Source organism: Notamacropus eugenii, chromosome 1 (assembly GCF_028372415.1).
Source record: "Notamacropus eugenii isolate mMacEug1 chromosome 1, mMacEug1.pri_v2, whole genome shotgun sequence".
NCBI lineage: Eukaryota > Metazoa > Chordata > Mammalia > Diprotodontia > Macropodidae > Notamacropus > Notamacropus eugenii.
The window spans coordinates 430303037-430328850 of NC_092872.1; the positions used below are offsets into that span (position 1 = coordinate 430303037).

General features: G+C 37.6%; 1 protein-coding gene across 1 annotated transcript in view; it reads right to left on the minus strand.

The window, feature by feature from the left end:
• Positions 1–25814, minus strand: part of EFCAB8 (EF-hand calcium binding domain 8) — a 128421-nt gene that overhangs the window by 74197 nt on the left and 28410 nt on the right. Inside the window, exons 6-8 of the mRNA XM_072631579.1 lie at positions 12584–12687; positions 8836–8974; positions 6–111 (exon numbers count right to left, since the gene is read on the minus strand). Coding sequence (XP_072487680.1) covers positions 6–111; positions 8836–8974; positions 12584–12687 — 349 coding nt within the window. The remainder of the gene's footprint in view (positions 1–5; positions 112–8835; positions 8975–12583; positions 12688–25814) is intronic.

Consider the following 25814-nt stretch of genomic DNA (forward strand, 5'->3'; position numbering starts at 1 on the left):
CTTACCTAAATCCTGATCCGTGGAAGCAATCGCCAACAGGTTGATGTTACTCAGACATACCATGTCATTGACCCACATCTTCTGAGTGTGGCGTCGATGGGTCTGGTCCAGCTAAGAAAAAAGAAAGATTGATGAGCACTAGGAAACATGCCCATTTAAAAAAGTCATAATCCAGCCTCCTCATTCTACAGATGAGAAAACTGGGGCCCAAAGAGAGGAAGGCATAATGGCAGGAACACGATCTAACCTAATCTAGGACCATAGACATAGAGCTGGAAGGGATCTTAGGAGTCATCTAGTCCATCTTACTCACAGATGAGGAAATTGGGGCCCAAATAATAAAAGGGACTTGGCCAAAGTCACACAGATGGGAGTGATAGAACTGACAAGAAAACCCAAGTTTGAGGAATGGTTGAACAGGTTTTGGTGTATGAATGTGCTACAAGAAATGAGAAAACAGATGATTTCAAAGAGACACAGAGAGACATATATGAATTGATACCAAGTGAAATGAGCAGAAATGGGAACAATTTTTAACTATAACATTGATATCATGAAAATGAACAATTTTGAAGTTTTTTTTATAAACTGATGGAGAATGAAATGAGAAAAGTCAGGAACACAACTTATACAGTAACAACAACACTACAGAGGCAAATTTTGAAAGTTGTAAGAACTATGATCAATATACAAAGACTATTCATGATTTTAAAAGATCAATGATGAAATATACTCTTCACCTCCTGACAGAAAAATGACAGATTTTAGAGTGCAGAATGAGCCATAAGTATTTTTGTATACAGCCAATGAGGGAATTTTTTTTTTTGTTTCACTATACCTATTCGTTACAAGGAATTTGTTTTTCTTTTCTCTCTTTTTTAGGGAGGTGGGGATAGAGATAAGAGGGAATAAATAGACTTCTATTCATTTAACAAACACTTTACCACCACTGGGTCTGTATCTCAAAGAGATGAAAGAAATAGGAAAAGGACTTACATATACCAAAATATAGCAGCTCTTTTTGTGGTGGCAAAGAATTGCACATTGAGATGATGCTCATCAATTGGGAAATGACTGAACAAGATGTAGAATATGATCGTGATGCAGTAGTATTATACTATAAGAACTGACAAGGGGGAGAGTTTCTGAAAAACATGGAAAAACCTATACGAACTGAAACAAAATGAAGTAAGCAGAAGCAAGAGATCATTGTACACAGTAACAGCAACATTGTAATGATGATCAGCCATGAAAAACTTAGCTGCTCTGATCAATACATTGATCCAAGACAATGCCAAAGGATTCATGATGAAAAAATGCTATCCACTCCAGAGAGAGAATTGATGAACTTTGAGTGAAAATTAAAGTGTACTTTTTCATTTATTTTATTTTTATTTTTTATAATACAGAAATATGTTTTGTAGGATTTCTCATGCATAACTGATATATTACATGCCTTCTCAGTGGTTTGGGGGAAGGGGCCGGAAGGAAGAAGAAAACTAAAAATTTTAAGAAAAAAGAATGTTAAAAACCAAATAGGAGGCACTGGTGGGGCATGAAGGGGAGGTGGACTCTCCTACCAGTGTGGGATGCTACATGTACTTTCAGATGAGAAAACTTTTTGCTAGTTTTACTTATTTGTTTTATTTTGTTATAAAAAACTTCTCACAGAGCGGGGAACAACTTGTAAATGTTTGTAAGGGAAAGACAAAACTCATCAATAGAAACTAAAAAGTAAAAACCCAGTTCCTCTAACTCCAAATCCAGTGCTCTTTCCACCACACCATTCTGTCTCCTTTGGTCACTCACCAAGGCCAGTTTAATTTTAATCACACATTTCCTATTACCAACCAATACACAAGAGTCTTATTATAATGTTGAGCTTAGGATCTTGACCACAAGACAACTGTGTAATAAGGTTCTTTTGGTTATCCCCTAAGATAAAATCCAAGGAAAACACTTAAAGAATCCATTTTATAACTTTTTTTTGAGGGGGGAAGGCAAGGCAATTGGGGTTAAGTGACTCACCCAAGGTCACACAGCTAATAAGTGTTTCAAGTGTCTGAGGCAGGATTTGAACTCAGGTACTCCTGACTCCCAGGTTGGTACTCTACTCAGTGTGCCACCTAGTTGACCCCCATTTTATAACTTTTAAAGAACCATTCCTCTGAAGCAAATTTTGCCACTTGAAGCAGACTAGAAGCATCAAACACATGATGGTCCTTTACCTATCATTGCTTTCCGAAACAAACCATACTACTGGCCTAGTAAAATATCCACCTTCTCTACCTCCCTGGAGTTATCACTTAGGGACAGAAAATGGAGCTAACAAAACAAAGGAGTCAGGGTTGGAGGAAAGAGGACATGGGGAAAAGGAAAACAAGTTTGTTTTCTAAATTTACAGGCTTTAAGAAATAAGAACATTTGACAAGAAAGGTCTTGTAGTCTAGTACAAGTTTACCAATGGCCAGTACTAGCTCATCAGTCAGGGGACATTTAGGAATTTATAATCTGGGCAAGTAATAGGATCATGAATGTGTAATTATACATTCACATTAGTGTTCAAAGGACTCTGATTATTTAATCAGGATGAGAGCATTTATAAACCTCTTTACATATAGAATTATCAGAACACTCTTTACATGTGTTATCTTATTTGATCATCACAACAACCCTGAAAGGTAGATGTGATTATCATTCCCAAAGAAAACTGAGACAAAGAGGAGTTGAGTGACTGACTCTCCTGAAGACCTAGTGCTCCACTAGGCCACTGACAATCTGTCTATAATTTAGTAGATAAATGTTGGTAAGTTGCCTGGGACACCAAGAATTTAAGTCACTTGCTCATGATCAAAGATCTAGTAAGTGTCAGAGATGGTGATTGAACTCCATATAGTATACTGTGTGTCTCCATATCATTTTTTTGGTTGGTTGCTGTGAATTCACTGATGTGTAGATAATGTAGAGTTGTCTGAGGCTCTGAAAGATTAAGGGATTTGCCCAGGATTTTATAGCCAATAAGTGTCATGGGCAATGTTTGAACTCAGGTCTTCCTGACATTGAGGGCAGTTCTAGCCACTACACCTTTTAAAAAAAAATAACATTTTCTGTAATTCCCTTCAGGTTTGCAAAGTGTTTTACATATCTTATCTCATTGGATCCTCACAATAACCCTGTGAGGTAAGTGGTGTTATTGTCTCCATTTTAGAGATTAGGAGACTGTCAGGAGGTCCTCCTGACTTCCAGGTCAGCTATCCGTCCACTGCGTATCATAAAATCATAACTGTTAGACATGGAAGAAGCCACAGAGATCACCTAATCCAACTACCTCCTGAAGAAAATGAAGTCCAGAGAGCTGGGAGATCAGCTGCCCAAGGTCATACAAGAAGGCATCCTTCTTGGGGGCAGGACTGAGACCCAGTCTCCTGACTGTCATCTAACGTTCTTTCCACCCCATGAGGTCTCCAACTCATCCTGATACAGGTTCCCTCCTCTCAAGCCTGCCAAGACTGAAAATATCAAAATACAAAAGCAGGATCAATTAAGGAGCAATTACTTGCATTAGAAAGGATTTGCCTAAGTTTTGCCTTAAACAGAACCTCACTAATACATTTCAGTGTTGGGAGGTAGCATGATTGAAGACTCATATCCCTGTTCTATTTCCTGCCTCATTCCCCTTCATACCTTGCACATCTCCTCCCCTACCAGCTGAACAAATTAGGGAGATGCAAAGAAGGGAGCTAATCAGGGTAGGTCTTCATGAAGGCGAGGTACCCAGAAGAATAACTAAAGTCCCCATTATAGTTCAATATTTAATAAACGCAAATGCGTTTAGTAAATCCTTAATATATCACCCCACTCCAAACCTCCCATCCCCCCACTTCTCTCACCCCCTCAGAGAAACACAAATATAAAAGTCAAGTGACCCCGACCATTAAGGAATTAATATTCTAATACTGAGACTACAGATACGAGAATGATGGTTCAGAAGAGGTATTTTGGTTTGGGAATCTTAGGGATGGGGAGTGAAATCATAGTGGAGTTGGCTGATACTCCCTTTCCAGTAGCAATGGCAATATTGATTTAATTATGATTCCCCAAAATGGGGGTGGGGAAGGGTATTCATGCCTACAAAATAAATGGTAAGAAGATGGTTGGTAGAATGTGAAGTAAAGTGAGCTTAACAAATGATTTTTCAGTCATTAAAAATTATAAGAAAAAATTACTTTGAAAAACTTAAGAAATTTGATCAATGAAATTGACTCCAAAAGATCAATAATGGAGCATGCCACCTACCTCCTGACTGAGAAGTGATGGTTTCAAGGTAAAAAATGAAAAAAAAAAAGTGTGCCTTTCAGACCTAGCCAATGTGTGAGTTTGTTTTACAAAGGTTTCATCTTTTTCCTTTTTTTTCCAGTGGAAGAGGAGAGTTAGCAACAGTATTATCCAGAATAGGGAAAAGAAATAAAAGAGGGTTACTGAAGCATTTTTTAATTCAGAGAAGTGAAGAAAGTTCTGAACAAGGCAGTTGAACAAGACAGCCTTGAAAGCAACATTAAATTTACCATATACTTAAAAGGAAAAGCAAGCTATATCTTGGAGAGTCATGTATAATCCTCCATTATCTGCTCCAGTTTATATATGGAAATGGTCATTTTATTCAATGTTTGTTCAATGTAGAATAAAAAAGAATTTCTTTTTCAAAGGAAGACTTCATGCAGATGAGTCTTAAAGCCAGACCCTGAAAATAGGATCTGGATACACTAAGGGATAACACCAGGACATTCCAGGGGTGGGAAACAGCATGAACAAAGGCACCAAGGTGAAAATGGGCAAGGTCTAAATAAGGCACAATGTGGAGGCCCACATGAGGGTAGTGGAGGGGACCCAGTCTGGGAAATAAGAAGTAAGATTGGGAAAGTAGCATACAGCCTAAAATGTTTGAAGAGGATGTGTTATACAATTACTTTTTTTAATCTGATATTTAAATCTGATAATAAAAGCAGTTTTTTGAGGAATATTAACATAGCACTGTTATACTAAGTGGATGGGGTAGGGACAAAAGGTGGTTAAGGGAGATAAAAGTGGCAAGAGATAAGCAGGGTACCCAGCTATGCCACCTGCTTGTGTTTGCCCTCTCTTAAACCAGATGAAAAGCATCCTGAGGGCGGGGATCATATTTTCTCATTTCTTTTGTATCCTCTTCAGTATCTAGTACAATGCTAGGTACATAGTGAGTGCCTGATAAATTCTTGTTGGTTAACTAAAAACAATATTTCTTACTTTTGAAAAGGCCAAAAAAATACCACCAGGAACAATTCCAAGGACTGGCCTTGGAACAGTACTCATTCACCATCCTCTCTCTGTGCCCAAGGCATGCTGTGAAGATTCCAGGAAAGGCAATAAAGGAGGGAAGTCTTGACCTAGAGTTCCTTCTTCCCAGAACCCTCCACAGAAAGAACGGAAGCAGAAGATAAGCTCCGTCAGCATATTCAAAGTTTGGGGACCGCCCATGCTCTGTCTTAACACGTCACAAAAATTTAGACTGGTTCCTATAGACCTTAGTTTCCTCCCCACACAGGGGATGATTTATTGATTTCCTCCTGGTCCTGAAGGGATCTGCCCAGAAATACTTAACAGTAAAACTGTTCTCAATTATACAAGGTCTATCCAAGCAATTGTGCTCACAACACATTTAAAATAAATATTCCATCTCTAGAGAATCATTGGCTTTCTTCCCATACTCCTATATGTTTGTCTTTGGCAAATATTTCTGTATCCCTAAATATTCACCTCTGTTGCCACTGACTAAAGTTCAAGAAAAGAAAGAACTAGAAAGTTGGGTGTTGAGCATACTGATCTGTGTCATCTTTGTACTAGCTCTTCAGCTTCTCCAGGACAGGAGCTATGACTGTAGAGATCATGGTACTTTAAACAGCAAGATTCTATTATTGTGACTATGAATGAATCACAAAACTATGGATGTGATTCATTCATTGATGATTCTATGCCCAAAAAAAGAAGTTATTTCTCCACCTCAAAATTTCCCCTCCTCCAATCTTCCTTCAAAGTGAGGCTGATGACTTTGAGAAATTGTGCCTTGCTTAAATCCAGTTCACAAGCAAGTCAAGACATCACCCCATGATGTAATTGGTCCTCTTCCACAGCAAAGAACAAGCAACAACAATTTCTTTAGAGGGCACCACTATCAAGCAGCAGAGTAGTACAATGAGGAAAACACTGGTCTTGGACTCAGAAGGTCTGGGCTCAGATGCTGCCTACTAATGATGACAAACTTTGAGCAAGTCACTTAATGACACCTCAGTTTCCTCACCTGTAAGAGGAGGAGAATGAACTTGATCCTCTCAAGTCCCTGCCAGGTCTTAAGTTTATATGATTCTGTGATCCTTCAAAGCATTCATCCCTGAGACCTACTTCTCCCTCACCTTCCTGTCTAATCAATTGTCAAATCTTGCTGATTCTACCTCCAAAACAACTCTACTCTCAATCCATTTCTTTCAATATGAACAGTCACCATACTAATTCAGGCCACCATCACCTCTGTTTATTATCTACATACACACTCTATCCACCCCTTCCTCGAAGGCAGGGGTTATCTTGTTTTTGCCTTTGAATCACCAAATGCTGAATACAGGGCTTTATGAGTCACTTAATAAGAAAGGAAAAAGATAGTCTGTTATGGACTAGGGATGGGGAATCTGTGGTCTGGAAGACACACATGGCCTCTTGGTCCTCAAGTGAGACCCTTTGACTGAATCCAAACTTAACATAACAAATCCTCTTAATAAAAGGGTTTGTTTTATGAAACTTGGACTCAGTCAAAAGGCTGCATCCAAGGATCTGTAGGGCCACATGTGGCCTCAAAGCTGCAGGTTCCCCACTCCTGCCAGGCATTGTGGTAGGCACTTTATAAATATTATCTCATTTGATATTCACAACAACCCTGTGAGATAGGAGCTCACAGGGTTATTATTATCCCCATTTTATAACTGAAGAAGTGGGGAAAACAGAGAGGTTAAGTGACTTGCCTTGGGGTCACACAGAAATTGTGTTTGAGGACACATTTGAACTCAGGTCTTCCTGATTTGAGGCCCAGAAACTGTATCCACTGTGCCCCCTAGCTGCCTGATAATAAATTAAATAAATAATAAATTTTAATTTTTGATCAATTAATTAATTAGCATTTGTTGAATTGAACTACTTTGTTCTTTAATGTCCCTGATTTGTTCAACACAAATTGGCCACAAACATGAATCTTTCTCTCTATCTCTTTCCTCTCAGTTGCCTAAAACCTTCATTCTTAAGCTCCCAGCAGATCTTTACCCCCAATTTTGCAGAGAAAATGAAGACCATCTGCTGTGAGCTCCCTATCTCCACTGCTGGAGCAGCTAGGTGGTGATGCACTCCCTTCTCATCTCCCCAGGCTTCCTTCCAAGCATAGCTCAGGTACCAGGGCAGCCAGGTGGTGCAATGGATAGAGCACCAATGAAGGAGTCAGGAGGACCTGAGTTCAAATCTCACCTCAGACACTTGACACTTACTAGCTGTGTGACCTTGGGCAAGTCACTTAACCCCAACTGCCTCATCCTGGGCCATCTCTAGTCATCCTGAGGAATATCTGGTCACTGGATTCAGATGGCTTTGGAGGAGAAGTGAGGCTGGTGACCTACACAGCCCTCCCTCACTCAAAACAAAGTCAAGTGCAAGTCATGTCATTATTTCTCTGATGGCATGGTCTTCTTTGGCAATAAAGGACAGCCACACACATCTCCACTGCCCCATACCTAAAAATTCCTCCACATCTTTTTCCTTAACTCTTCTTCCTTAACTTTTGGTTCTAAGGAAGAACCACAACTTACACCCTTAAAATCTGACTTCTTAACCCACCCCTCAGCTGAAATAACTATCCCCAAGATTGTTGATGCTGTCTTTTCCAAATCCTCCCTCCTTGACCTCTCTGCAGTCTTTGACATTCTTTAGTCACCCCTAGGTAGCTAAGTGGCACAGTGGAAGGAGTGCTGGCCCTAGAATCAGGAGGATCTGAGTTCAGATCTGATACCAGATACTGGACAAGTTAGTTAACTTCTGTCTGCCTTAGTTTCCTCACCTGTAAAATGGGGATTATAATAGCACCTACTCCCCAGAGTTGTAGTGATGATCAAATGAGATATCTGTAAAGCACTTTGCAAACTTTAATGTCCTATATAAATGCTAACTACTGTCATTACAGGTGCTAGGTGATGCCATAGTACACAAAGCACTCTGCCTGAAGTTAGGAAGACATCTTGCTGAGGTCAAATCTGACCTCAGATACTTCCTACCTGTATGATCCTGGGCAGTTACTTAACCCTGTTTGCTTCAGTTTTCTCATCTGTAAATTTAGCTGGAGAAGAAAATGATGAACTATTCCAGTATCTTTCCCAAGAAAACCCCAAATGGGGTCAGGTAGAGTCGGACAAGACAGAAAGAACTGAACAACCACAACATTATTATTACACCCTCTTCTTTCTTGGCATCTCTGAAATTGATTCTCCCTATCTGCCTTCACATATTATGACAATACGTCTTCCCTCAATCAGCTCAGGAGCCACCTTCTCTGATATTCCCAATTGTGAGCGCTCTCTCCCTCCTTAAATTATATTGTTTTGTGCCTAATTCTGTACATCTTGGCTCTCCCTGCCCATACCCTCAAACAGGATGCAAGCTCCTTCAGAGTAGAGACTGTTTCAGTTTTGTTCCTATGACCCAAGGACAGTAACTTGCTCATTGTAGACATTTAGGAAAAGCTTGTTGAATTGTACTGAATTGAATTACATGGAATGTCCGGAGCAGCTTGAAGGATTCATCCCAGAACTGAAGGATCCCGTCTTTGGTGACAGTAAGGAAGCGACCAGGTGATCCCTGAAACTGACTGGCTAAGAAGTTCATCTTCACGATCTCATGTCCATGATTCCTGGATGAGAAAAAAAAAGAGAGAAAGAAAGAAGATGGAATGGGAAAAACAAAAAGAAAGATCTAATCACACCACAACACTGCAGAAGAGGAAGGGGGATAAAACAAGCATAAGGATTCTTGTTAAAAAAAAAAAAAAAGAAAGAAAGAAAGAAACTCAACCAGTTTTGTAAAGGTCCTTTACAGTCTCCTCTACCTTCCCCATCCCTCCCTTAATTTTATTTAACTGAGGTTTGTAGTCTATGCTCAATATACATTGGAGAGGGAAAAACAGAACACAACTATGGTCTTAGCCTGATAGGAATCTAAAGAAAGCAGCAAGTTCGTCATGTATCATGTTTGGAATACATTGGGTTGTGGGAACAAAAGAATGGACAATTTTATAAATCCCTTTCCATTGGAAATGAGGCCCTAAACATGGAAAAACATAGTGTAATGAACACAAAATGAGCTCAGAAATAACATTCCAATTACCATGCCTGTTGCACAGATACTGGAAATGGAAAATGTGTTCCAGTGTTAGGGGGTGAAAGGGCAGAGGTGAGCAAGGTACGAGAATCATGGCAATCCTATCACAAGAGAAAGATAAAAGTAGAGGAGGAATTTAGGAACAATCCCAATTCCCTCCAGCCTGTTCAGGAAAGCTAGCTACAGATTTAGATAAATGAGGGGAAAGGTAAATAAGAGAATCCTCAAGTTGGACGAAACTCAAAGTTGTCTCATCCAACCCCTAGGTTAAGAAGGAATCCCCTCTAAAACATCCAAAACCAGTAGACATCTATACTCTGCTTAAAGATCTCTACTGACAAGGAATTCAGTAACTTACAAAGAGGTGCATTCCATCAATAGCCATCCTTGATTTAACAAGGTCTTCCTTAGAGTAACTTTACTCTTAATGAACTCACTAGAGAACTTACTAGAGTGAATTGGTACCTTGGGATCACAGATTGGTCCTTGTTATTCCCCCAAGAAGACAAAGTCAAATCCATCTCCCACATCGATAATCCTTTGGATATTTTAAGGAATTTAATCATACCCACCCCCAACAAAATCTTCTATTCTCTATGTCCACTTTTTTCAAACTTCTTGATCTCAGAAACTCTTTACACTCTTAAAAATTATTGAGGTCCCTTTTATACACTCTTAGAAACTGAGGATCCCAAAGAGCTTTTTTTAACTGAGTTATAGCTATCTATATTTACCATATTAGAAATTAAAATTGATAAATTTTAAAGTATTCATTTAAAAATAATTATGATTGGGTAAAACAATGAGAATATAAAAATAATAAAGATATATATTTTTTTTAAATGTAAGAGGTTACTATCTTCTTTGACACTGCACTAAAGACCATGAGACCTTTCCATCTAACTTGTAACTGAAAACTTCCATATATACTGTTTCCCTGTGAATTCCTTAAAAATAGGGATTCTTACCTTTCGATTTGTATACTCAGTCCTTACTACGGTGTTTTGCATATAGTAAATGCTTAGTAAATTATTTTTTCATTAAAAAAAAGTTTTACCTCAAGGACACCCTGAAAGAGTCTCAGGGGCCCTCAGGGGTCTGTGAACCACACTTTGAGAATCACTACTCTAGGCTAAACATCTTCAGTTCCTGCAGGTGATTTTCTTTGTTCCCAAGTTCTCTCACCATCTTATTCTTCCTTCCACTGATGATCACTAGCTTGTGAATGTTCCACTTAAAAGGTCTCACCAAGAATTGAACACAGTATTTTTTCCAGATGTGATCTGACCAAAACATAGTGCACCACTTCCCTCATTCAGGACACTCCATTTCTATGTCACTTAAAATTTAACACTGAGACAACTAAAATTCTCAAGCTTTTGTCATACAAACTGCTCTCTAGCAACATCTCCCCATCTTGAATGTGTGCAGTTGATTATTGTGAGTCTCAGTGCAGGACTTTGAACTTAGTCCCATTGTCTCACGCTGTTGGATGTGGTCCATTTTTCCAGTCTGTTGGGCTCTTTATGGAGCCTGATTTTGTCATCATCTAGGTAAAACCATAATATGACTAGAACTTGGATCTCCCCACTCCTAGTCCTGTGTTCTTATACTTCAGTAGGGATATTTGAGGGGATTAGTACAGCAAGTGATTAATTGTGGAAATTGAGCAAATCACACTGACTCCATCTTGTGACTCAGTTCTGGAGCTAGCACAGTTCCCTTTCTATTCAATTATGCCTCTAGTCCAACTTCTGCCTTGTGAGAAAATTTTATTCAGTTGTGGGAATTGGGAGAAAGCCCTACTACATTGTTCAAACTTAGCCCTGAATGGCTGGGAAGCTAGACCATCCCTACCTGCTGTTTAGAGACTCTTAACTAAGGACCTAGGTTAGGTTGACCAGAAACCCAGTCAAAATTCAAAGACTAATGCAAGGAGTTTTCTCATAATTATATGTCTCAAGCAACCCATATGTCTTATTTGAAAACTGGCTCCATACTGATTCATCAGTGATTGCTTCCATGTTCCTCTGATTTTTCACAGACACTTGGGGTAAGTGGGACACCTCTTTTTTCTGATTTCAGGGATTTACAGCCATTTACTTTCCCACCTCCAACTTGGAAAGTTGCTAATCTTTCCTCCAATTAGAAATGAGATTATTTAATTTTGTACCCTGGTTAATTCTTTCCTTGTAATTAGTGGGCCTTATTTGATTATTGTTTGTAATGCATAAAAGTCTATCTTCCCTTGTCTTAGGTCTAGGCCTAAGCTGAGGAGGTCTGATCCCAGTTTGTTGGGCAACCACAATGCATTGCTTAATAAATCAATATGCTCAGAAGAGTGAACTTTTATTTCCTTAGTCATTTCATCTTTCACATGCCACAGTAGGAGACTAAGGTAGTAGCAATTCCTAGATTCTAACTGGAAAGTACTCTGCAAACTTTAGAGTGCTACATAAAAGCCAGCAATTATTATTATATTTTCTTCTTCCTCAACTTCCATGTCAATTTTCTCCCTGAAGTTAACTCTTCATTCCTTGCCTTCATGTATTATGATAACACATCCCTGTGTCTGAATCTGTCCCTGTCCTCCCCTCTCATCCTTCTCTTCCCTCAAGAACCAGCTGAGGAACCACCTTCCCTGATCCAGCTAGTCTCTCTCTCCCTATATTACCTTGAATTTCTATTGAGAAAAAGATTTGTCAGGTCATTTTATTCTATTTAAATATGCCTCTACTCTGCTGCCTCAGCCCATAGTTTCTAGTTGCTAAAAATAAGTTGTGATAACTACATCTGCTCTCAATTATGGACCTTCTCCTGGCCTATCCTATGCCAAAATTATCTCTGCTCAGATGCGTTAGTTTCCTCATCTATGCCAAAATTATCTCTGCTCAGATGCCTTAGTTTCCTCATCTATCAAGTGGGGATAATGAAAAAAGAGCTTTGTATATCTCATAAGGTGCTCATTTGGTTGAGAATGAAAATAAAATTCAATGAAGTTATCATTTGTCCAACATCACACATTGAGAAACCAATGGAGATGGGATATCTGACTGGGTTCATATAATGATTCCTCAGTACAAAAACTTTTCTGAGTTAGGCTATTTTCTAAACCTATAGAGGAGGACTTAAGATTTCTTACAGTGGAACAATCCTCATAGGAGGTTGGAGCCGCAATCGATACTGGCCCTTCCTCAGCTCTTCCTTCCCTTTGAATTCTCGCATCAGGTGATCTAGATACTTGCGCTAAATCAAGGGGGAAACATAAGGGAAGAAAGCATTAGCATCTTAGAACTATTTTGCTTTTTCTTTAAAGACTGAGTATCCCTCTCTCATCCTAGTGGAAGTACAGGGTCTTCTCATGGCCCTGCTTCCACTTTTTTTCATCAGCATGGAAGTTTTGACCTGTATCTGGGCTGGTTAGTTCCTCCTAATGTAGCTTGGGAGCCCCCTATTTCTGGGAGCTCACTATTCTGGTGCAAGAGTGTATGCAGATATTCAACCAGCTTACCCCACTGCAGCTAAGAACTCCCAAGCCCAAGAGAATTGCCAGTCTCAATATCCCCTGTACCATGTGCCACCCCTCAGGGAACAGTAAACTCAATAATTTTTTCTTCATTCATGCATTTTTATTAGCTTCTGGAAATATCAGGCAAGCTTAAGGAAGTATTCACCACTCACTTCTCACAAAACTCTGGAATTCAGTGACCCCCTAGACCAAGTCTTCAAGGAGAATAAGCCAAGAGACAAAACACTGTGATTTAGTGTTGCTCTACAAATGAGCATTTTAAAAGTCAGTGTTCATGGTGGCATTAGCAGCAGCAATAAAATCATAGGATCTCAGAGTGGGAAAGGGCCTCCTTCAAAGGTCACCTGGTCCAAATTATATCTGAAGTAGGAATCCCATTTTCATCTCCAATAAGAAAATTAACCATTTTTATCCCCAACTATATCAACCTGATAAAATATTTCCAGGTATCACCAGATCCTAAGCAGCCAATCTTGTTTTTTAATAGCTTTGATTGTTTAATAACTCATATTTAATTGATGTTTACCTTCCTGTAACTTCTCTTGATTATTGGCTTGTCTTAATGATAATCTAATCCTACAAAAGGTAGAAAATATGTATGGATGTAAAATGAAATAAACAGAACCAGGAAAACAAAATACACGATGTTAATAATAATGCAAAAAGGAAAGGTAGCAACAACAAAACAATTCAAACTGAATGCCATAAAATTATATTTACTAAATTACTTTGGTCACAAAGAACAGATAATGAAAAGGCATCTCACATCTCCTCATCTTTGCAGAGATGCAGGAGTAAGGTGGTGGTAAGCTACATATAATGTCAGACTTTTTCAATGTGTTGGATGCTTTTGCTGGGCTGTATTTTTCTTTTTTTTTTTTTTTATTATTGGTTATAGGGGATGACTCCTTGAAAGGAGGAGAGGAATATAGTGGAAAATGAAGGAGATATGATAACAAATCACTAAAAATAATTTTTAAAAATAAATGAAACAGTACTTTCTCTGGGAGCCAAGATGGTAAAGTAAGGATTAAGCAGTAAATTGCTATAACTCTCCCATATGCACCTCCAAAAAACTACAAAATATGTTCCCAAAACAAATTCTGGAATAGCAGAACCAGCAAAAGATGGGGTGAAACAATATTTGAGCCCAAGAAACTTGGAAGATTACTAGTCCATCTCACTTATGTAAAAGGAGAGCACAGTCTAGGACAGGAAGCTTCCCAATAAGCCAACAGCAAGCCCCACCTCAGAAAAGCAGCAATAGATCTTGAGCCCCAGTGTGGTAGAGCAGGCAAATGAGAACACGAGGATTCCCCATATGCCTCAGCATAACCAGAGGAAAGGCAGATTTCAGTTCCAAGAACTGCCACATGCTTCAGTGTAGCCCAGGGCAAACAGGTAGACATCAACCCTACCACTGCTGGCAGCTACCAGTAGCCAGACCACCATGTCCTTCGGTGTATTTCCAGGGAAACATAGAAATACCCTGGCCTCAGTACACCACAGACACCAGCATTTGGACCCCAGCTCAGCACCAAGTAAGTTGCCAGGCCTCCACACACACCCCCCCCACCTCACTCTCTCAGTGCAACACCAGACACTGGGGTCCTCCGTGGGCCTCAGGGCAACACCAGTGCAGCACCAGGTAAACAGCCAGGATCTGCAGCCTCTGGCACAAGAAACCTGAGGCAGTGCCCTTTTCACCCTGGGAGGAGAGTTCAAATTAAAAAAAAAATTAAAAGTCCAAAAAAGATGAACAAACAACAACAACAAAGAATCTTACCATAGAAAGTTATTATGATGACAGAGAAGATCAAGAAATAAACTCCAAAAAGGACAACAATGTCAAAACACCTATGAGCAAAACCCCAAAGGAAAATGGGAAGTGGTCTCAAGCCCAGAGAGAACTCATGGAAGAGCTCAAAAAAAAGCTTAAAAATCATATTAGAGACCTAGAAGAAAAAAATGGGAAAAGAAATGAGAGTGATGCAAGAGAATTATGAAAAAAGGGTCAGCAGCTTGGGGGAAAAAACAGCTACTTAAAAAGTAGAATTGGTCAAATGGAAAAGGAGATACAAAAATCCACTGAAGAAAAAACTCCTTAAAAAGTACAATTGACTAAGTAGAAAAGAAAATACAAAAGCTGATTGAGGAAAACAACTTCTTAAAAGTTAGAATTGGGCAAGTGGAAACTAACGATTCCATGAAACATCAAGAATCAATCAAACAAATTCAAAAGTATGAAAAAATAGAAGAAAATGTAAAATACCTCATGAGAAAAACAACTGACCTGAAAAACAGATCCAGGAGAGACAATGACAGAATCACTGGACTACCTGAAAGCCATAATCAAAAGGAAGATCTGGACAACTTCTTTCAAGCAATTATCAAAGAAAACTACCCTGATATCTTTTTCCCAGAGGGCAAAATAAGCATTGAAATAATCCACCAATCACCTCAGGAAAGAGATCCCAAAATAAAAACTTCAAGGAACATTATAGCCAAATTTCAGAACTATCAGGCCAATGAAAAAATACTGCAAGTAGCCAGAAAGAAACAGTTCAAAAATCAGGAAGCCATAATGAGGATTACATAGGACTTAGCAGCTGCAAAATTAAAAGACTGGAGGTCATAGAACAAAGCAAAGGATCTAGGACTATAGCCAAGAATCACTTACCCAGAAAAATTAAGTATAATATATCCAAAAAAATGGTAATTCAATGAAATAGAAGGATTTCAAGCTTTCATAGGAAGACTAAAATTAAACCAAAATATTAATCTCCAATATCAAGACCCAAGAGAAACACAAACAGGTAAAAAGTAAAAAGAAAACATAAGGGATTCAATAGAGTTAAAACTGTTTACATCCCTACATGGGAAGATGATACTTGTAATTCTTAAAAAATTGTATCACTAATAGTACAGCTAGAAAGAATATACATAGACAGAGAGTAGGAGTGTAAGGTGAATTTGAGGGAATGATCTAAAAAAATAATTAAGGGATGAGAAAGAGGAGTATACTAAGTACAGAAGGAAGGGAGAGGTAGAATGGGATAAATTATTTCACATGAAAGACCTATTATAGTGGAGGGGAAGATGGGAGGGTGGGCGATGGGTATCGCCTGAAATTTGCTTTCATCAAAGGCAGAATAATTGACTCAAAGACAGAATAATACATACAAGTGGTTGAATGTAGAAATCTATCTTACCCTATAGGGAAGTCTTAGGGGAAGAAATTAAGTAACGGGAAGGGAAGGGGAGGAATGACAGAAGGGAGGATATATTGAGAGAGATGGTAAACAGAAGCAAAACACCTCTGAGAAGAGAAAGAGTGAAAGGAGAGAGAGGACAAACAGAGGAAAAATAGGATGGAAGGAAATACTCAGTAATCATAACTGTGAATGTGAATGAGATGGACTCTCCCATAAAATAGAAGCAGATAGTAGATTAAAAATCAGAATCCTACAATGCTACAATTGTTTACAATAAACACACCTGAAGCAGAGAAACACACACAGAGTAAAGCTAAGGGGTTGGAGCAGAATCTATTATGTTCCAGCTGACGTGAAAAAAAAAAAAATCCAGGGGTAGTAATGCTGATCTCAGACAAAATAAAAGCAAAAATAAACCTAATTACAAGAGATAAGGGGAAACTACATCTTGCTAAAAGGTACCATAGACAATAAAGCTATATCAGTATTAAACATATATGCATCAAGTGGTAGAGCATCCAAATTCTTAAAGGAGTGAATTATAGAAAGAAATAGACAGCAAAACTATACTAATAGGGGACCTCTATTGTCCCCTCAGACTTTGATTAATCCAACCAAAGAAGAAACAAAAAAGAAATTAAGGAGGTAAATGGAATATAAGAAACATTAGATATGACAGACCTTTGGAGAAAACTGAATAGGACTAGAAAAGAGTATATCTTTTTCTCAGCAGCATGACACCTATACAAAAATTGACCATGTATTAGGGCATAAAAACCTCAAAATTAAATGTAGAAAATGTATTCTTTTCAGATCATAAGACAATAAAAATTACATTTAACAAAGGGTAGTAGAAAGATAGATTAAAAATCAATTGGAAACTAAATAATCTAATCCTAAAGAATAAGTGGATCAAAGAACAAACCATAAAAATGATCAATAATTTCATTAAAGAGAATTACAACACTGAGGTAATATACCAAAATTTATGGGACACAGCCAAAGCAGTTCTTAGGGGAAAATACATTTCTCTAAATTATTACATCAACAAAATAGAAAAAGAACAGATCAATGAATTGGGCATGAAACTAAAAAAAAAACTAGGAAAAGGACAAATTAAAAATCTCAATTAAGCACCAAATTAGAAATTCTGAAAATCAAATGTAAGATTAATAAGACTGAAAGCTAAAAAAAAAATTGAGCTAATAAATAAATCTAGAGCTGGTTTTATGTTGGGGAGGGGAGGAGTGGGAATCAACAAGATAGCTAAGCCATTGGTTAACCTAATTTAAAAAAAGAAGAAAACTAAATATCCAGTATCAAAATGAAAAGGGTGAAATCACTACCAATAAAGAAGAAATTGAAGCAATCATTAGGAAGCATTTTGCCCAATTATATGCCAATAAATCTGATAATCTGAGCAAAATTAATTTAAAAAAACCAACAACAATACTCATTTGTAAGAACAAAAAGTCAAGAATATCAAGGGATATTAATGAATGTCAAGGGAATTAATTTTAAAAATACAAAAGAAGGTCTCAAGCTACATAATAAAGTAGTAATCATCAAAACTATCTAGTACTGGCTAAGAAATAGAGTGATGGGTCAGCGCAATAGATTAGATGCACAAGACACAGTAGTCAATGACCACCGTAACCTAGTGTTTGATAAACCCAAAGACCCCAGCCTTTGGGATAAGAACTCAGTTTTTGACAAAAATTGTTGGAAAAACTGGAAAACAATAGGACACAAACTAGATATAGATCAACATCTCACATCATATACCAAGATAAGGTCAAAATGGGTACATGATTTAGACATAAAGGGTGACACCATAGGAAAATTAGAAGAGCAAGGAATAATCTACCTCTCAGATCTATGGGGAATGGAAGAATTCATGACCAACAAGAGATAGAGAACATTACAAAATGTAAAACAGATATTTTTGATTATATTAACATAAAAAGCTTTTGTACAAATAAAACCAATGCAACCCTTTGATCTAGCAATACCACTACTATGTCTCTATCCCAAAGAGATCATAAAAAAGGGAAAAGGCACTACATGTACAAAAATATTTATAGCAGTCCTTTTTACAGCAGCAAAATATTGGAAATTGAGGGGATGTCCGTTGATTGGGGAATGGCTGAACAAGTTGTGATATATGAAAACTATTGTGCAATAAGAAATTATAAACAGGCAGATTTCAGAAAAACCGGGAAAGACCTGTACAAACTGACACAAAGTAAATATCTTTGATAAGAGCTAACTGAGTCTACTGGCTGACTATTCATGAGAAGCACACCAGTGGGGGCTAAGGAACTAGAAGTAGACATCCACAAGATTGCCTCTAGAACCTGAGATAGTAACCACCCTCTGGGGACTCAACCTGCCAATGCAAGTATAAGTGTGAATGGGGAGAGCAAGCCCAAAGAGCATGCTACAGTAATATTCAAAGGACAGTTTGTGAACACTTAGAAAGGGAAGCAATTATCACTAAAATCCAGCATGATCAAGAATAGGTCATGACAGATTAACCTCTTTTTTTTCCTGGGGGACAGGGTAATTAGACTGGTAGATCATCAGCTAAATTATAGTATAATTCAGTGAATTTGGAACTGGGAGAATGACTGGACCCAAAAAGTAGTTATTAATGGGTTGACGTCAACTTGGAGAGAGCAACATGATAAGCCCAAAGGAATTTTTGCTTCTCATTTCCCATTATTTCTCATTTCTGGCTTAGCTACATTACTCTGGGACTTCTCTGAATTTTCTACCAACTCCTGAGTCAGCTAACTTCATCACCACCCACTGCTTTTTGTATGCTTTCTTCATTGGATTATAAGATTCATGAGGGCAGGAAACTCTTTCTTGGCTTTCTTGCTTAGCACAGTGCCTGGCACAGAGTAGGTGTTTAATAAATGTTTATTGACTATTGTCCATTTGTAGTTCTATAATGATATAACAAAATGCTTAGCACAACGTTTGGCACATAGTAAGCATTCTATAAAAACTTATCCCTTTCTTCTTCCCTTCCCTTCCTCTTAATATTGCTATCTATGACTTAGATGAAGGCATATATATCATATCTACAGATGGCATAAAACCTATAGGGACAGCTAACATACTGGATGACAAAATTAGAATCCACAAGAATCTCAACAGACTATAACAGCAGGCAGAATCTAAAATGATTAAATGCAATAAGGATAAATACTCAGTTTTAAATTTTGGATTTAGAATATCACTCTCACAAGTCCAGGATGGGAGAGACCAACAGACAACAGTTACGATGGGTGAGATGGGGGGTGGGGGTGGGGCCTGAAAGTTTTAATAACCTGAAAGCTTAATATGAGTCAGTGCCATGACATGAAGGTGATGGGGCAGCAACAAACATGTCAGCAATAATTGCTAGACAGCAAGGAACCACCTGTCGCCCTAGATAAACATATTTTAAACAATGAATGCACTACCCATATAGTATGTTGGCCATAAAACCACAGAAGGGACTTTCCCTAGAGCAACACCTGCTCATTATCCATCTTGGCTCACCTTGAGGTGACCCTGAGATTATTATAATCATTTGCATTGTGGTTTTCCCCCCTTTAGTGGACTTTTCGGTTTGCATTATGGGTAGCCACATGCATACTTCCACTTTGCCCTCATGATCAAGTACTTGATCATGGTTTGGACCAGATTCAGGATGCTTGTTAGTATTTTCTGCTCTATATAAACCTCATGCTCCACTGCAGTAGGGTGCCTATTTCCCTTAAGGGCTTCCTGGGTGCCTTACCCTGAATAAAATGCCCTTGCTTGGTTTGGAGACAGTCTGAGTCTGAATTCTTTTGAGACAACAATGTGACACATGCCCATTACACCTTAACAAAGGTAAAAAGCTAATGCTATCCTGAACTGCATTGGGAGGTACGATATCCTCAATAAGGGAGGTAAAAATTTCATCATAACTCAGGTCCATAGGGCTGTATTTATTTCTGGGCCACATTTTAAATGCATGAAGAAGAGGGACACCAGGAACACAAGAAGATACACCATAGGAGGATGGGTTGAAGGAACTAGCAATGTTTAAAAGCCCAGAGAAGAAAAGAATTGGATGGAGGTAAAGGAAGAATATAATAGCAATCTTTAAGCCATTTGAGAGTTATCATGTGGAAAAGGAATTAAATTTGTTCTGTTAAGTCCCAGATGGAAGATGTAGCAACTATAATTGGAAGTTACAAAAAGCTGAATTCAGGCTTTATATAAGGAAAAGCTTCCTTACAATTAGAGCTACCCAAAATGTAATGAGTTTTCTCAGGATAGTCATGGGCATCCAAGTTTCAATTAGAAGCTGGGACTTCTGGAGGTGAAGACAAGATGATGTGATAGAAAAGCACTCAGCTGAGCTCGTTCAACATTCCCCTCCAAACAACTTTAAAATGATACCTCAAGTCAAATTCTGGAGTGGCAGAGCCAAAAGGTCAGAGTGAGACATTCTTCCAAGCCAAGATGATATAGGAGGTCAGAAAAAGAGATCTGAAGCATGGGGGAGGAGGTTGGGCCAGAGCCCATGTAGATGAAGTGACAGGACTAGGTGGTGGTGACAGAAGCAGTAGAAGCTTTAGGAGATCTCAAACTAGAGACAGTAAGGGAACCTGATCAGAAAGTCATTGTTTCAGGGACTATAAACGAAAGACATAGACCCAAGTAAAGACATACAACAAAATCCTAAATAATGAATGGTTCAAAAATCAAATCGCAGAAGTAATTATTATGTGATGGAAAGTTATGATGATAAACTACATTTCTGAGATGCAGCTAAAGCGGTCCTCAGGGGGAAAAAAATCATATGCCTATAAACATACATAAAAATAGAAAAAACAGATTGATGAACTAAATATGTATTTTTTAATTGGAAAGCAAACAAATAAAAACAAAACTAAAATAAACACAAAACTAAAGGTAAAACAGATAAATTAGAAACAAAAAAGAAAAGAAATAAAACTAAAAGTTGGGGTTTTTAACAGACTAATAAAATTTATAAACTCTTAGCTAATTTGATTTTAAAGAAGGAGAAATTTAAATCAATAAGGTAGCAAATGAGCAAGGTGAAATCATAACAAAACCAAAGAAATGAAAATAATTGAAACATATTGCACACAGTTATAAGCTAACAAAACTGAGAACACAAAAGAAATGGAGGATAGCACCTTCAAAAATACAAAATACCCAAACTATCAGAGGACCAGAAAGAGAGATTTTAAATAATCCATTATCAGAAAAGAAAATAGATCCAGTTGTAAAGGAACAAATGGAAAAAAATAATGGTCTTGACAGATTGATTCACAGGAGAATGTTATTAAACTTTAAAAGAACCCTTACTCCACAAATTATCATCAAAGATCGAGAAAGAAAGCTCTCTGCCAGAATGCTTTTATGAGAATATAGTCCTATTACCTAAACCAGGGAAAAATAAAATACAAAAGGAAAACTACAGGCCAATACCAATAATCCATACTGACTAAAAAAAAATTTCTTTTAAATCCTGTCAGACTATCTAAGACTTATCCATGAAATCATTATAACCAACTAGGGATTGCAAAGATGATTCAACAGTAAGAAAATAATCAAGATAATTATATTAAAAACCAAAATATTCAAAACCACATAATCATCTCAATAGATGAAAAAAAAGCCTTTAAGTAAAGAATTCTTTTATGCTAGAAACATTATAAAGTATAAGCATAAAGGGATCTCTTTTAATATCTTCAAAAGCAACTATCTAAAACTAAAAGTAAGCATCATAAGCATATTTTCAATAAATGTGAGAATGAAACAAGGATGACCACTCTCTCCACTAGAAATGCCAGCAACAGCAATAAGAAAAGAGAAAAAAATTAAAGCATAATTAGAGATAAAGAAGAGATTAAAACTATCCCTGCTTGCTGATGATATGATGGTATACTTTGAAAATCCTAGGTAATCAGCAAGGATACTAATTGAAACAATTGGTAGCTTTAACAAAATCACAAACCTTCAAAAATCAACAGCATTTCTCTATAATAATAACAAAACCTAAAAAATAATGGAAGGGAGAAATCTCCTTCCAAATAACAACAAAACACAAAAAAATCTAGAATACTGGTGTCAAACTCTAACAGAAACAGATTTCTGCTGACTGCATATTGCCTTAGAAAACCACCAATTTACATTATCTGTGTTGTACTGTATTTTTATTTATTTTGTTTAACATTTCCCAATTACATTTTACTCTGGTTCTGGCCAAACTTTGAATTTTGTGGGCCACTCATAGCTGGCAGGCCCAAGTTTAATACCTCTAATCTAGAATAACAAGGGAAATGATAAAACAAGTAGGGATAAAGAGGGAATAATACCTCCAGACAGTATTCTGCAATAAATCAGCAATCATCAAAACTATATGGTACTAGTTAAAAATAGAGAGATAAATCAGTGGAACAGACTAGAAAATAGAAAATCAGAAAAAATGGATCTCAACAACCTAGTGTTTGATGAAGTGAAAAATATAAATTACCTAGGAAAAGACTCCTTATTTGATAAAAACTACTGGAAAAACTAGAACAGACTCTGGTACAAATTAGGATTAGAGTGACACCTTACACCATATTACATTATAGTTCTAAATGAATACATTACCTTAATATTAAAGATTATACTATAAAAAAATTAGAAGAGAAGTAGATCACCCTCTCAAAGCTATTAATAGAAGTATTCCTAACCAAGCAAGACATAGAGGCAACCATAAAAGGACAACTTTGATTATATGAAACTGAAGAGTTTCTGTACAAAATTATTGCACCTAGATTAAGAAAGGAAGTGGCTGAATGGGGAAAAGTCTTTGTATCAAATTTCTCTGATAAAGGTTTGATATCCAAGATACAAGCAATAAAGAAATATCTGTATAATACTAATATCCATTCCCCAGTATATAAGTGGTCAAAGAAGATGAACAAACAGTTCTCAAAAGAAGAATTGTTCATTATTTACAACCACATCAAAGAACGCTCCAAATCACTAATATAAGAGAAATACTAATACAAAAATAAGTCTGAAATTTCACCTCAAATTCTGCAAACTGGCTAAAATTATAAAAAATAGAAATCATCAATGTAGGAAGGGTTAGGGTTGTAGGAAGACAGACACAGTAATAACACATTGTTGTTGGAGCTGTGAAATGGTACAACCATTTTAAAAAGCAATTTGAAATTATTTAAAGAAAACAATTACAGCGTCCGTACCTTTTGAACTATACTCTGTTACTAGGTTTACACCCCAAAAAGTCATTGATAAGAAAAAAGTGTCCATATACTTCAAAATATTTATAGCAACACTTTTTTGTGATAGCAAAAAATTAAAAATAAAGAAGACACCAATCTCTTGGGGAATGGCTAAACAAATTTTGGTTCACGAATGTAATGAAATATTACTGTGCCCCAAACCTGTCTTAACCTCCCTTACTAAATTATAAATTCATTGAAGACAAGAATAATTTTTAAATTCAATTTTGATTCTTACCTAAGGGAACCACAGAGCCTAACTTGTAGCAGACACTTAAGTGTTTTTTTAATTGAACATGCTATACAACCTTGAGGTCAAAGGACCATCACTCCAGAGCTAGAAGGGACCTCAGAGGCTATCATTTTCCAGATGAGAAAACTGAGGCCCAAGGAAGTTAAATCACTTATCTGAAGCAAAACAAGGTAATAATACTGCAGGTGGGATTTAAACCCAAGTCCTCTGATTCCAGTGCCAGTGCACTCTACCACACTTCCTTCTAATTATTTTAAAAGTAAAACATTTCCTTTGCCTTAAAAAGCACTAGAGTCTCAGACCATCAAAGGCTCTTTTATTGGGACAACTAGTTTTCATGAGAAATTAATCTTAGACCTTCCTGGGAAATAAAAGAATGTGGAGATTAAAACATTTCTAAGAAATAAATGATCAAAGGTTGCCGATTAAATACTGGCTCATCCTGGCATCTAGGTACCAGATCTAAGGACTGAGGCTAGGATTTCTCTTTACTTTCCTGTGAAAGGAAGGGTAGAGAGAAAAATTTTTTAAAGGCACACAGGAAGGTTACTCAGGCAGAAAGTCCCAAGTAGCACTCCCATCTCTCCGTATTTAATTTCTCATGGAAAAGAAAAGATACCCTTTATCTGAATCATTGCAATAGGCAATTGAGAATGCCATTGCTTCAAGAATCTATGGCAATATTCAAATGGATGGCCCTAACCTGCACAACCACAGCCCCTCTAGCCTTCATCATGGAGAGCTGCTGTGACCAAAAAGTTCATTTTGCAATCAAAGAATTACAGAAGGATCCTCAGTGGCCACCAAGTCTAACACATAACCGATCAAGAGAATCCCCCTCAATCGCAAATCAACAAGTATTTATTAAGCATCTCCTTGGAAACACCAGAGCTACAGAAAGAAAAGTGACACAGTCCTCACCCTCAAGGAGTTTATGTTGATACAACACAGTCACAGATAAGTAAAAACAAGATAGATACAAAATAAATATACAGTGATTTTAGGAGTGGGGGTGGGGAATAACTATGGGAGTCAGGGAATCTCAAAGAAGGTGACACTTGATCTGAGCCTTGAAGGGAGACACATTACAAGGCGAGGTGGTGAGGAGAGAGCTCATTCTAAACATCAGAACAGCATCTACAAGAAAGGTCCTCAACTTGGGGTCTGTGAACTTGGTTTTTGTTATTTTCAGTATTTGAGAACTGCATTATCAATATAATCAGATTCCTTTTTTCCCGTGTATTTTATTTTATTCATTTAAAGACATTTTTCTTAGAAAGAGTCTGTAGGCTTCATCGGACTGCCAAAAGGGAGCTCACCATGTCTCAAAAAGAAGGTTAAGAAGCCCTGCTCTTCAGCATCCCCACACAAGAGGCTACCCAGACTTTGCTGGAAGTGGTTGTGCGGGAACACCTTCTACCACTTAAGGTAGCCCATTTCACTTTGGGATGGCTCCAATTGTTAAAGAGTTTTTCTTTATATCATGCTTACATTTTCCTCTGTGGAATTTCTACTTTCACCCTTGGCTCCTAGTTTTATCTTTCTTACACATAACAAGTCTTCAAATACACATGGTTTAAGTATTATCTTCCCCACTGAGTTACTTTTCTCAGTGATAAATATCCTCAGTTACTTCAACCTGTTCTCATAAGGCATGAGCTGAAGGTCTTTCACATCCTGATTGCCCAGTTCTGGAGGCTTATGGCCAAGTTATCGATAGGGCTCTGCCTCAGCTAGGCTGGACCTTGTTGACAGACATACAGCCCATCACCAGGCCCATATATAACGTCCTTTCAGTTTGGCAGGATCTACCAGAATTTTCACTCTGATAAAATAGTCTTTGCAGGCTGAGGATGCCATTTATACCATGATGCAACACTAGGGGGGTTTAGTAGAAAAAGAATGATAAATGTGAGGAATATAAAGAAATACAGAAAGAGAGGTTTCATAGGAGAGGAGGGGGAGGATGGGAGGGAGGGAGGGAGAGAGAGGGTGAAGGAGAGAAAGAGAGAGAGAGAGAGAGAGAGAGAGAGAGAGAGAGAGAAGGATTCATAAAAATCTAA